General features: G+C 45.8%; 1 protein-coding gene across 1 annotated transcript in view; it reads left to right on the top strand.

Annotated features, from left to right (window-relative positions):
• Window positions 1-13,359, top strand: part of LOC142414763 (unconventional myosin-X-like) — a 96,146-nt gene that overhangs the window by 21,312 nt on the left and 61,475 nt on the right. The window contains exons 4-9 of the mRNA XM_075512397.1: window positions 3,512-3,699; window positions 3,945-4,079; window positions 8,853-8,977; window positions 10,325-10,338; window positions 10,987-11,071; window positions 12,716-12,819. Coding sequence (XP_075368512.1) covers window positions 3,512-3,699; window positions 3,945-4,079; window positions 8,853-8,977; window positions 10,325-10,338; window positions 10,987-11,071; window positions 12,716-12,819 — 651 coding nt within the window. The remainder of the gene's footprint in view (window positions 1-3,511; window positions 3,700-3,944; window positions 4,080-8,852; window positions 8,978-10,324; window positions 10,339-10,986; window positions 11,072-12,715; window positions 12,820-13,359) is intronic.

Here is a 13,359-nt window from a genome sequence, read left to right as displayed (position 1 = left end):
GAAACATGTAAATCTCTAGCTGTGTTGCATAGCAACTGTTACCAAGGCAACCAAACCATATGCACCTGTATTCCAGGAAATGATCAATAAAGTGACCCCATTTCTGAACCATCTCCTGCGCCGGGATGCAGAGGAGACTGCTAATTCTCTTTTTTGTTGCTGTAGACCCCCTTGCCTGTTGTCTGTCAACAGAGCCTCGTGACCCAGTGGCAGTACCCACGTGCACACGCTCTTTTGATGGCCCTTGTCCTTGCTGCTCTTCCTGACCTGTGTTTGACATGTGCTATGCGTCTGTGCAGCTCTTTGCCCATTTGGGTATATTCCTCCCGCTTCTTCTTCCTCACACTTCGAAATGTGAGGCAGGATTCTCTCCCTTTTCAGTCTGTGCCTTGCACCAGAAATGCCACGACACCAGCGCTGTGACAGTATCACAGCAGCTGTATCTCCTTAAGCCTTTCCTCTAGCTCTGAGATGTCATTCCTTCTCCTCTTCAGCGTTAGTTCTGTGGCTTCTCCATCCGTGTGTAAAGGTGTTAAAAGTTTAAATATGATGTCATTTTTTGCCTGTGCATAGTGCATGAATGTCAGCTGTGCACCTCAGACCTGAATTTTTGGGAGATTTATGAAGGGCGTTGACTTCTGTAATATGCTGAGCACTGGGAAGAAACCCTCGCTGAAGGATTGTAAGCCCCTTCTTGAGTGGGGCTGTATCTGTGCATATGTTTATGCAATGTCTGACCTGGAGGACACCAAACTGGAGAAGTGCTGTTTTGCATTTCTGCAGTGCAGACATTAATATTGCCGTTACCTTATCACTAACTATTAGTTTTGCCATAGCCCTGCTGCGTATAGTTTTCAGTTAAGCAGAAACTGAGAACATCAGCTGTAGTGCCACCTAATGACTTGCAGTGATCTGTGAATACCATGAATGTTACAGGGACTGAGTTCATTTAATATCGCTCTCCATGGTCTCCACGGATAGAGCACAGTAGGCTAAGGTTGCAGATGAAGCTGTACTGAGAGGAGTTATGCCTATCAGTCAGGGCCAAAAATATTTGGAAGGAAATTGGAGAGATCAGAAAAAGGTGAGAAATGTCATCATTTTCTGGAAAACAAATTCACCTGTAGGAATGGGTAACCTGGAATACTGGTAACGAGTATTAAAAATAATAATAAATAATTAAAAAAAATTAATAAGGGGATGGAAAACTGAGAACATGAAGTGGACAACTGCTGTGAAAAAGGGCAGTGCAGTTCTGAGCTGTATGCCTGGAGGCAGCCTACCATGAGCTCCTAAAGGGGATCCTTTCTGGTCAGGGAGTGTAGGTAGCAGTACTGGTGTGGTACTTGTAATTAATGTGCTACAGGAATACTGACAATGTCAACAGTACCTTTTGTTTTCCACAGAAATACTATTCAAGCTCTACCAAACTGTTTAAGGAAATTATGTGAGCACAGCAACATCCTGTAGCATTTAAGAGTGTATCTTCCCCCTTCATTCCTGCAATTCCTGTATCCCTTAATAGAAGTAGACCCAACATAATGCGAGTGATGTACAGCCTCTGGCTCATTTATACTGCCACATTTTGTGCTGTCCCTAGCTCTGCCATGCCTAACCACCCACGTAGGAAGTATTGCCTTGAGAGGCAGACATGCCACATGTGGCTTGTCCTGCTTTACAGACGCTTTTCTCTGGGGACGATCACTCCTTGGCTAATAGAGTGGCTGGTATGTACATGGTTGATGCACAAATGCTACTGCTATTAGAAATTGTGCATAGAAATTGTCTATAAGGGACTGCAGGTGACGAGGAGCCTGCAACTGGGAGATGGAAAAGTTTCCTAGAAACACCTTTGAAAGAGATGGCTGTACTGGAAGAAGTTCTAGAGAGGACTGTGGGGCAGGAGCTCTGTTCCTTGGGAGAGCTGAAACTAGAGTGGGAAATGCTAAATGAAACATCTGAGAGGAAAAAATGCTGTGAAGGTCTGGGAGAAGTGTTAGGATGGACATCTCTGTCCTGCAGTCTCTGGACAATGTCTGTTGCTCAACTGATTGTACAGTGCTTTTTCCCAATCCATGTTTTCTCTCTCAATGCTTTCCCATTTCCTCCCACCTGTCTTGCCAAAGATCATCTGCTTGCTTATTGCTTTCATCACCAATGAATTCTATTTCTGCCCCATGTCAGAGGGTCCTCAGGACTTGTTCCACGCTAGCCTGTTCATACAAATAATGCAACAAGCCTGGGTGATGTTTTTTTTCCCCTGGCAATCTGTGACTGCTGCTTTAATAAATGAGTCTTAAATATTTTAGTGACTACAGCACCTTAGTCTGGCTTCAGAGCTTGGCATTGCAGTATGGCCCCAGATTTCATTTGGCAGGGAGAAAGTATGCATCTTTCTCGTCACCAAGTGTTTTGTTTACAGCTTCTCCAATGGATGCGTGCAAATCCTTGTATATGTATGTGGTGACTTGTAGTTCATGGTTTGGAAATAATACTAGATGTTGTCCCTGGCCACAAAGCTTGGCACCTACTGCAGCAATCTAAGTGTCTCCTCCATCAGTCCTGCTGAGAATGGGTATTTCTGGAGTAGAGCAGCCTAAGATGTCCCTGTGAAGGAGGCCACCGCAGCAGCAGCAGGATTTAAGCTGGATGTTGGCCATATTACAAAGCCATTGCTAGGAGAGAGGTGCACCATTGCTCTGAACTGCAGCTCTGAGAATAACGGGATTTGAGCTGGTTGTCTAAACCGAAAAAGTCATGCCCCAAAAACCAAAATAAATTTCTGTCTGACTTCACAAAAGAATATGTTTGAAATTCAATATTAGGCTTTGGGTATTTTATTTTAAACCTTACTAACTCTTTTCTTGAACTGTGAGATTTTAAAAATAAATATTTTCACAATACAATGTTTAGAAAATGCAGAAGTGTTTTGACTTGAAATCTTGAGCTTCATCTTCAGCTGTCAATTTAGATTTGGCTTACCAAATTATTTAAGCTGCTCTGAACAGCATCTTTCAGTAGAAGAATAACGATACGCTTTAGTGGCTCTTCGCACATATGTGTGCGTGTGTGTGTGTCTGTGTCCCACCTCTTTGTTCAGGAGGTGCTTGAACCCTGCCAAGCCCCCTCCACTTAAGACTGTGGATAGGGGCATTGAAGGTATCTCCTGACACTCCTTCAGTCCAGCTCTGCTTTTCAACTTCAAGCACAGTGCAAGGTAGCTGGGTATGAAGATGGCTTCATGTTTTTAAATTGTGTAAGCTTAATTTAGTAAATACAACAGACTAAGAACATTTTATTGTAAAGCAGTGAAATTCAAACTGTCCCATCCATACCCAGTCACGCAGCCCCTGCCCTGAGGTTTTTGCCAAATTGGGGAGCTCTCTGCTGAAGCCCAACTTCCTTATTTAGGCTTTTTCCCTTCACCATGAGTTGTTTCAGGGTCTGGGTTTGTCGTGATTTTTTTTTCAGGAGCTTTATTTCCTTGCTGTGTTTTGTTTTCTCCCCCTAGACAAACATTGGTTCCATCTTGGCATCAGTAAATCCCTACAAACCCATCCCTGGTCTGTACAGTGTGGATGCCATAGACCTGTACAGACAGCACCGCCTGGGTGAGCTGCCTCCCCATATCTTCGCCACCGCTAATGAGTGCTACTGCTGCTTGTGGAAGCGTCATGACAGCCAGTGTGTTCTGATAAGGTTAGAAATGGGAGAACGGGCTACTCCCTGACTGCATTACATGCCTTGCTCCTGCTGCTCCGTTTGCAATGACATCTGCCTAAATATCCACACCATCCTACCCTACCCTTTGCCTGACCCCTGCTTGCTGCAGTGGAGGTGCTACATGTTTATTCCTGGAGATCACTTCTCTGCTGCGGGTGGGATGGTCATTAGCTCGGTCTGCCCTGGATTTGTGAATGGAACATCTATCTTGTCTTTAACAGCGGAGAAAGTGGAGCTGGAAAGACTGAGAGCACCAAGTTGCTGCTGAAATTTCTGTCAGCCATGAGCCAGACCTCCCTCGGGGCCCCTGTGTCTGAGAAAAGCACTCGCGTGGAAGAAGCCATCCTGGAAAGCAGGTACGGCCACCCCCAGGGGTGCCACGTGTCCTGTCCCGCAGAGGCCCGGCAGGCCTGCGGACGCTGGCGTGCTGGGGCAGCCTGCCTTTGGCGAGGGCATTGCCTTCTGCACGGTGTCTGCCTTTGGGCTGCCTGAGCCGGGCCGCGGATGGAGCTGAACCCGGGCAGTGAGGCTCACGCAGCTGAACGGTGTCATGTCAGGGAAATGCGGGGATCGCAGTCTCGCCAGGATACCTCACACTGGCTGCTCTCCCAGCTGCTTGTGGATTAATTTGCCTCCTTTCCAATAGCAGTGCCAGGGGTGTGTGGCAGCCGGAGAATTAATGCTCTAGCCAAGGCTGGGATTTCTCCTTCTTTCAGTAATTCATCCTCCATGCTGCCCGCTGCACCCTTGAGCTCACCCGCATCACTGCACTGTCCCTTTCCGGCTCTCATGCCCATGTCTCTCGTGGCAGTAGCTGGAGGGGATGTGGGTAACGTCCCTCCCTGCCGCAGGGATGGCTGTCCCAGGCCGTCCCCGTCTCCCGCAGCTCTCAGTTGTGGCTGTGCTTGTGGTGAGTCTCCGTCATGCTCTGACTCCTGGTCTCCTCCTTTAGCCCCCACTCTCCATTTGTTGCAGGCCACCAGTACGTCTTGCCCTCAGAGGTCCTGTGGGCTGCCTGGCAGCTCTCTTGCTGTCCAGGCAGGTGATTTGAAGGAGAAACGTCCATGGGAGCTGTAAGGGGCACGAGTGAGGACATTGGTCTGGGGGCTGCAGCAGGGCCTGTGTGGGAGGAGGCCCTGAGCCGGTCAGAGCTGGTCTCGGCTGGAGCTGGCACTGGGGAATAACCACCACCCACCAAAACCTTGTGAAGGCGGCAGGCAGGCAGGGAAGTGCATGGCGCCCAGGTCAAACGTGTTTGGGAAGGAAACTGGCAGCCATGAGGGGATGGAGATGCACTCTGTGGGGGATCCTTCATGCCAAAGGAGGTCCTGACACCCCTGAGGGACCGTGACCAATGCCAGGGCGGGGATGCTTCTGAGGGACCAAGGCCCACCCCAGGACAGGGACATGCCAGGACCATGGCCTGTGAGTGACCCATGCTAGAACAGGGTGGAAAAGCATCCGGAAAACTTGAAGAACCAAAGTGCAGCTGAGGAAAACCACTAAGAGGCAAAGAGCAGCAGAGAAAACGAGGACACAAAAAGCGACAGAAAGAAACGGTTATGTGTGGGACCCCAGCCTCCTGCGCTGCCCGCTGCCTTGCGGGGGGAGTTGCGAGGGACTGGTTGTAACCTGAGGTAAAAACGGAAGCTGAGGCTAAGAAAGGGAGCGATAGGTGTTTGATATCAGGTAAGCCTTTTGGGAAGAGGGAGGAAAGATGTTTACTTAAGTGTCTGTTTTCTTAACACCTGAATCCACGATCAGAAGTTTCTCTTAATTAGCAATAACGTAAATAAAACAAAAATTTCCCAATGCAAGGCTGCCTGGAGGACCATGCTGGGGGTCTTGCAGTTCGGTACTGTCAAGGGCGAGGCTGCAGGCTGGTCCCAGTTTGAGCCTGTGATAGTTGCAGAAACCTCCAGAAGAATAAATCGGATGTGTGCAACAGGATCTAGTTGTGTAATACGCTGGAATCCTTTGAACCATCTGTGTAAAAGTGACTGTCATGCAAGTGGCATATTTCAGGGCCCAGAGAGTAGAGAGAAGGAATGTTTCCTGGAAGACAGTGATGCAAAAAAGTTACTAGTACCTGTGGTGAAAATGGCCTAAGCAGACATGCAGCGTCTAACGTGGAAGCTGCAAGAGCATTGCAGTTTTTAGGACCCTTATAAGCAGAGCAGCATTGAGCAGAAGAGTTGGTGCCTTTGGACGTGGTGCTCGAGAGACCGTTGTTGGATGATTTATCCTTTGCAGGTGTGCAGATTTTACCAGGGACATTGGCAAATTGGAGAAAGCTCTTAAGTGCAATACAGTCACGACTCAAGATCTGCAAAATCTGTTTTAAGGCCAGTGGCTTAGAAGGCTCAAGCCCGCTTAGCAGTTAAGTGGTAACTTGGCTGTGATCCAGAAAGCTTACGATGGTAGGTAGGTGATTCCTGAGTCTGCAAGATCCCACAGCTGTGAGGTGAAGTGGAGTAAGAGCTCGTGACTCATTTTGTGTACATCTCTAGTGCTACGTGAGCTATTGCGATGTGAGTGCAAAAGAATTTGATTCGTCACCTTTTCCCTGAAGAAGAGAAGCTGAAGGCCTGGCCCAGAGCCAGAAGCTGCTGCCACTCCTAACCAGTCTACCTCATGTTTGCAGTTCAGCTTCACTTGCTCTGCCAGTGGCCCCCCTTGGGTTAGCTTATGGCAGATTCTCATCCTTGCACCCCAGCACATACCCAGGAACAATGCTGGATTCTTTCTCCACTTCAGACAGCATTATAAACAAAGTGTTACGTCACCTTTCTATCATTTGCTTGTGTGTTGTAACGTTCATGCTTGGTGTATTTCTCAGAAGTCAAGCTCTGAAAACTCCCTTGGCACTGTTCATTTGGTCTGTTTTCCTTCTTGAAAATATCCATCAGTCCATTAAAAATTCTGCTAACTTTCTTCTCAGCTTTTTTTCTTGCTTGCTTCACTCTGAAGCTCCCTTCTCCATGTTGGGTGACACTGCTGACAGCATAACCACCTCTCCTGTTATTCATCCCTCTAATCTTTGAATCCTCTTTTTTGTCTTCAGCTATGTGTCTGAATCCTGGAGCTGCATATGTTGCAATATTTCTAAAATCCAGGCTTCACTTTCTACTGCCCTTCTGAAACTGATTCCCACATTTTGACTCCTGCAACACACCCTGCCCACATCCAGCTGAGCAGCCCGCATCACCTTCCTGATGAGCCGTTCCGCCTCGCACAGTTCGCTGCTGCATTAAATGCCACGTTGTGATGTGCCTGCTGGCGCCGGCAGTTTGCTTGGCCCAGGCACCTGCCCTCGTTCCTGGCTGTATCAGCTCACCCACCCCTCTGCCTTGCAGCTGCCGCCAGCGTCAGACACCCACGTGCCTATTTCCTCCCCCATCCCTGAAAGACTTCGGCCCTCATGTGCGTGAGCCCGTTGCCAAACTAAACTATAAAGATACTTCCTTGTGCTTTGTTTATCTAATTTAACATGATTTAGAGCCATAAAGATTGGATGGCTGGTTACTGCACTCTCACTGCAACTGTGGTCGTCATATAACATAACCCTGTCCTCCCTTTTTCTGGTTGTCCCCATTAATTTTTGTTGATTCATGGCGTTGGTGTGCTCAGTGGGATATTCCTGTGCAATGTCCTTATTTACATACTTGTTTCAGAGGCGTGGGTGTTGGAGTTCAAATTCTCCAGGGCAAGGAACTTACCTCCTGATCTGTGCACACAGATTTCTGTGACTGGGTTGTCTATGGTTGTAATGTATTATAACAGAGCAATTTCATTGCTATGCTTTTGTTTGTTTGAAGTGATATTTTCAAGAGGTAAGTTAGGAAGATACTCCCTGAAGTTTCCTGAATGTTGTTGAGCCTTTCCCACAACCACAGCTCTCAGTTAGCTAACACTTGCAAGGCCTGAAGCTTTCAGCAAACTCCAGTGGTATCTGTAGTTGTGATTATTTGTTGTGTTATAGTTATTAACTTGTGAATAATCCTGTATCTGCCCCTGTCTCAAGTGGAACCGCACAGTAGATCGATGGAGATGTTTAAAAAGCCAGTATTTCTCAGGGTAATAACTGCAATAACTTTTGTTAAAAACTATGTACGTTTTAGAATTAAACATGATAGCCTACAGGCTGTTCTCGTAGCATTTCCATGACCCCTAGCTTGTCAGGCCTTCAGATTATTTTAGAATTGGCTAAATTGCAAAAATGAATGTTTTAATCCTGGATTCAGCACATCAGTTTGAATGGTTTAGGCTTTTCCCTTGTACTGTTCTGCGGAGCAAGAACCAAGCTGCATTTTAACTCACTATTTTCCATGTTGTATGAACCTTGTGAAGACAGGAAGGTGACCAGGAGACAAAATTCTTCATCACCCGTCTGAAGTTTGGTGATAGATTCCCCCCCCCCCCCCAACATTTTTTTTCCTGAAGTGGATGATGTGGCTCTCTTAGAATGAAGTTTTCGAATCTATAATGTGTGTATATCCCCTCTGCTTGGGGATATGTCTTGTATCAACCTAAGCAAGATTTAAGTAACAACAAGGGTTTGTGTGTTCCCATATCAAATTTCAGTACCAAAAAAATCAGTTTAGTACCATGTTTGTCTGATAGTTTGAAAATGTTTACCTATAATTTTAAGAGATGGCTTATACTGTCTTCTCTTTCAAAGGCAGAAACAGAAACAACGAAGTATGTGGTTTAAAGCTACAGAGTGTTTGCCCTCTGATGCTTCTGAAAATCCTGAAAAAAATACAAACCCATTTCATGGGATGCTGCTGTGTTAAGCATACAACCTGTTTGGGTCTTGCCACCTTTCATTTCCTGAAGCCACATTGGTGGGGAATGCCCTCAACAGCGTGAACGCCAGCTGCCCATACTGATTGGGGATGGATTTAATTGACTCCAGTCCCAAAGGTTTAAGATTTATCTAGCAGTGTGTTAAATTGCTCTTGCCATCCTTCCTTGCCCTTGAGCTCTTCCTGCTTGTCCAGTCTGATGCTGTAACAAATCAATCTCACATGGCAGTGCACGCTGTGCAAATGGCAAAAGGCTGGGCACACACTTTGTTTTAATGGTATCCCATCACCAGTCATATCTTCATTGCCTTGTTTCTGCAGCCCCATTCTGGAGGCCTTTGGAAACGCCAAGACAGTTTATAACAACAACTCCAGCCGCTTTGGCAAGTTCATCCAGCTGCACTTCTCTCAACATGGACACATTCAGGGAGGCCGAGTAACTGATTGTATCCTTTGCTTCAGTGGACCAGAAATGGATGGAATGAGTGAAGATAAGGAGGAGCTCAGAGTGGGTCAGGAAATCCCTCATACAGTTTCTCAAAGCCAGTTCATAACTGTGGGCAAATTTGCAACTTAAAGAGGGAAGAAATGTTTGTCTTGTGGCTCTGCAGCACCTAGCTCTGGAAACCTTTTGTCTAGGTACTACATTAGGTAGGGACATAGTTTGACTTTTCACTTTGGCAATCACAACACTCGATACTTAAATCCCTAGAATTTGCTGCCTAGAAAGACCTTGATTGCATCCTGTTTTCCCAGAAGATTGTTCCCTTATGTTAGCTCTGCCAATGAATTCATGATTTAGAAAAGTGAGACCAAGCTAAGAATCAATATATTCTGCACAATGTTTGGATGCAGAGGAGAACAGGAATTGAGAGGGCCAATTATGACTCCCTGTTTTGGGCTGCCCATCTCCAGTGGACGTTGGAACCCTAATCATAGAATATCTCAAGTTGTAAGGGACCCACAAGGATCATCGAGTCCAGCTCCCTGCTCCTCGCAGGACTACCGAAAACTAAATCATATGACTAAGAGTGTTGTCCAGACACTCCTTGAACTCTAACAAGCTTGCTGCTGTGACTGCCTCCCTGGGCAGCCTGTTCCAGTGACAACAAGGACAGGGAAGACTGGATATAGTCAAATTATGTTGTGCCATGACCACTTTCTTCCCTGTATGCCCATGTACCCCTCTCCCAAAGGCTTGGACATATCTTTTGTCTACGTGAGGCAGCTAAAGCTGTCCTGGCTACATTTCCTGATGTTCATGTTCAAAGCTGCTGATGACTGCAAACCACACCAATTTCCACTGCAGTAGCAGCCAGATGAATTTACTACTGTTGTAAATAACAGGCTTGGATTGTTTAGTCTCTGCTCTTTGTGCTGTCGGTAGATTAAAGATAGCGGTCTCTTGCAGAAGCAATGAGAACTGATGCAAGACTTGCTGTATGCAATACAGACTTTCAGATTAGAGTGGCCTCTCTAATCTTTCCAGGTGTCCCTAATGTGGCTCATCCTTTGTTAGGTTACCTCACCATTGTGCAGGCCCTATGCTCTATCTGACCCTGCCCTTTTAAATATCTCTGGCACATAATAATACCTCCTTGGACAAGCAGTAGAGAGGAGGATCCAAGATGATGTTTGAGACCACTCTTTGTCCACTTTCCAAAGCATCAGTTATTTAATGATATGTTGCCTCTTACAGGGGTCATCCCAGTGTGTCTAGAAGGTTCTTTGCCAGTCATCAGGAGATCTGTTCATATGTCATTTGAATGTTTTCTCCTTAACATGCTGTTCAGATTTACTGGAAAAGGTAGGTATCGCCTCTACTGACTGCTGGGTGAGCCCTCCCCTCATAGTACGGTGGGGCAGTGCCAGTTCTTCTACTGGATGATGCTGCCTCCGTCACAGCACATAGGCATTAGCTCTTTAGGTGTTACTACTGCAGCTGTCCCAACTGAGGATGAGGATGGTGGAGGAACAATGTTTGTTCTATATCTATCAGAGCCTGTTCTCCTGTCTTTGATAAACACTGTGCATTCCAGAGAGACTCCAAGAAAAAGCTGTTTACCAAAGGGAAAGGGAGAGAGAACAAGTACCTGGAAACTCAATTCCGTAGAGAGGAATATGGGGGTCCAAGTCCAAATGCAGACATCTCTGCTCTGATGTAGTTTACTTTGGACTCAGGAACTCATTGAGGAGCAGGGTCAGAACTGACAAGGTTCAGTTTGTCCATGCACACACTCTCTAAGTGAGTTCAGAGAAGTCTGTACGTGCTCAGGTGCACAGCCACACATGACAAGATCCTGATGTAGAGCTTAGACAACACCATCACTAAACTGGAAGAAGCCCCTCTTATGCATTGCCCCTGGAGATTTACCTGTATCCTGGTCTTCCCTTTGTCTTTGCAACCAAAAGTGCGATCTCTTTCTACTGGCTGCTCCTGTATTCTTTGTTTCAGAACAGAGTGGTACACCAGAACCCCGGAGAGAGGAATTACCACATCTTTTATGCTCTGCTGGCTGGTGTGAGCGGGGAGCAGAAAGGTAATTTCATTTTCTGGGATATGGCTCTGTCCTCTTTCCAGTCCAGCATGTGAAGCAGGTGTAAGTCAACTAGAGCATGGATATTTCAGGTACTTGATATATAACTTTTTATTGAAGGCCATATGTTTCCCATTTCATGGGAAACAGAAAGGGGAGTTGAGAGAAGGAGGCTGAGGATGACAGAAATGCTGTATGAGAAAAGACACTTCAGGCATTCTGAGCTGGAAGGAAAAGTCTGTCCAAAGTGAAGAGCAGGTATAGAAAGATGAGGTAATGAAACTGGCTAGAGGCAAAGGAAGGGTAAAGAGTCTTGATTCAGATGCTGATGGGAGCTGTTCAAGGAGTTCAGAGGTTGGACTGACAGACATACTTTTACAACAAACTTTCAATATAGGTAATAGGAGAGGTAAAAATTAGAAAGACCAGCGATGTAGTGGCAGGACTAGAGTCAAAACATGTCTAGTATCTGAACAAAGGGTTTATAGCTCTGTATATGGGGAAGGGAGAGGTGGGTCTGGAATAGGGCATGCAGAGAAAGTGGCAGCTGCAGGCTGTGGAAGAATCCTCTTTGTAGTGCAGCACGCACTTAACATTTGTGTGTACCTGCCTTCTTGCTGAAGAGGTCAGATAGGCGGGCAGGAACACGTTACAGTTGCACTCTGGTTTTGAGGGACTGGGGAATTTCTTTATGCCTTTGTTCTGTGTGTGTTAGAATAATCAGATGGAAGCACTGGGCCTGACACAGAGAGGAAAGAAGTAGGGCTTCAGTTCTAGGGAGTTCATGCAGGATGTCCATGTGGGTCAATTCAGAGATCATTTAAAGCAAAGGGAAATAGTGGGGACCATGGTTATCAGCAAGTACTTAGGGAAAGCAGTACTTAGGGAAAGCATACAAAACAGATTATTGTCTTCAGCAGATCTCTGCTATTCTTCCCCATCTCCCTTTCCAAGCTGGTGTCCCAGGCTGCTTCATTTCCCCCATCTGTAATGTGTTTCTGTCTCTTGATCATCCTTGTCTCCTTTCTCTATAGATCTTTTAGTTCTCCTCTATCCTTTTTGAAATGGGGGATCAAACCTGCAGATAGTATTTAAGATGTGGTTGTGCTACAGATATGTACAGAGACCTAATTCTGGTTTTATGTTTAGTTCTGTGTTCCTTCTAAAACTGAAGAACTGAACTGTGTTCAGCTTTTGACTACTACTCAGCAGAGATGATGTCTTCAGAAATCTTACTGTGACTCTAAACTCTGTCTCAAGTGGCGATACCTAATTTAGAGGTCATTACTGTATGTGTATAGTTAAGACTATTTTTCTCTACACTTTATGAGATTGAATTTCATCTTTTTTTTTTTTCCCTGAGTCAATTCAGTATTGAAATATTCTTCTGTGACTCTGCAGCTTGGGATTTGACTGTTCTAAATCATTTTGCATACCACCTGCAAGCTTTGTTACCGCACACTCTCCTCTTCCCCTTCCCCAGTGCATTCACTGTCTGGGTGTGGCTTTTGAGGGATATGGAATCTGTTCAGATGAACTCTCCTTATGGTAAACATACACACTGTTTTGGGGGACTAAGAATGAACAGGCTGATTGCTAAATAAATTGTTGTATTTCTCCTCTCTGCCTCTTTTTCCTCTGGTGCAGAGAGCCTCTCCCTCTCTGAGCCAGAGACTTACCGCTACTTGAACCAGTCTGGTTGTGTGACTGATGAGAACCTGAATGACGTAGAGATGTTCCATAAGGTCATGGTGAGTCCTGTCCTAACTCCTCCTGAACTGGGCACAATCTCATGGGCTAAACATGCTGTAGAGTCTAGATCTCACAGGCAGAATTTATTTGCCCTAAGCCAAAATTTGGTGTTCAATGAGTCTGAAACTCAGCTCTACCTGTTTATGGTGAAAAAAAAGGCTCGAAGAGTGTTTTCAGTGTACAGAAATGGGGGAATTTGGGAAACAGTCAAGGATGAATAATAATTTAGAATGATGGAGACTTTGGGGAGCATGAACCCCATCCCCCACCCCATAATGGTTCCTGGGAGCCCTCTAGATGGCCTGATGCCGGAAACCTCACACTGACCATTAGAAGGGGAACAGTTTGGTCTAAGGGTAGTGTTCTCCAGAAATGTTCTGGTAAAGTTGTATCTCACTTGTGCAAATGGCATATTCTGAAACACCACACAGATTTCAATAGACATCTGTAACTTTACCAGAGGTTATGGGTTTAGCAGGATGAATATGCAATTCATGTTTTGTTTGATAAGTGGTTATAATCCTGAGGGCTTTAATAAT

Source organism: Mycteria americana, chromosome 9 (genome assembly GCF_035582795.1).
Source record: "Mycteria americana isolate JAX WOST 10 ecotype Jacksonville Zoo and Gardens chromosome 9, USCA_MyAme_1.0, whole genome shotgun sequence".
NCBI classification, from domain to species: Eukaryota; Metazoa; Chordata; class Aves; order Ciconiiformes; family Ciconiidae; genus Mycteria; species Mycteria americana.
This window is presented reverse-complemented; position numbering and strand designations above follow the sequence as displayed.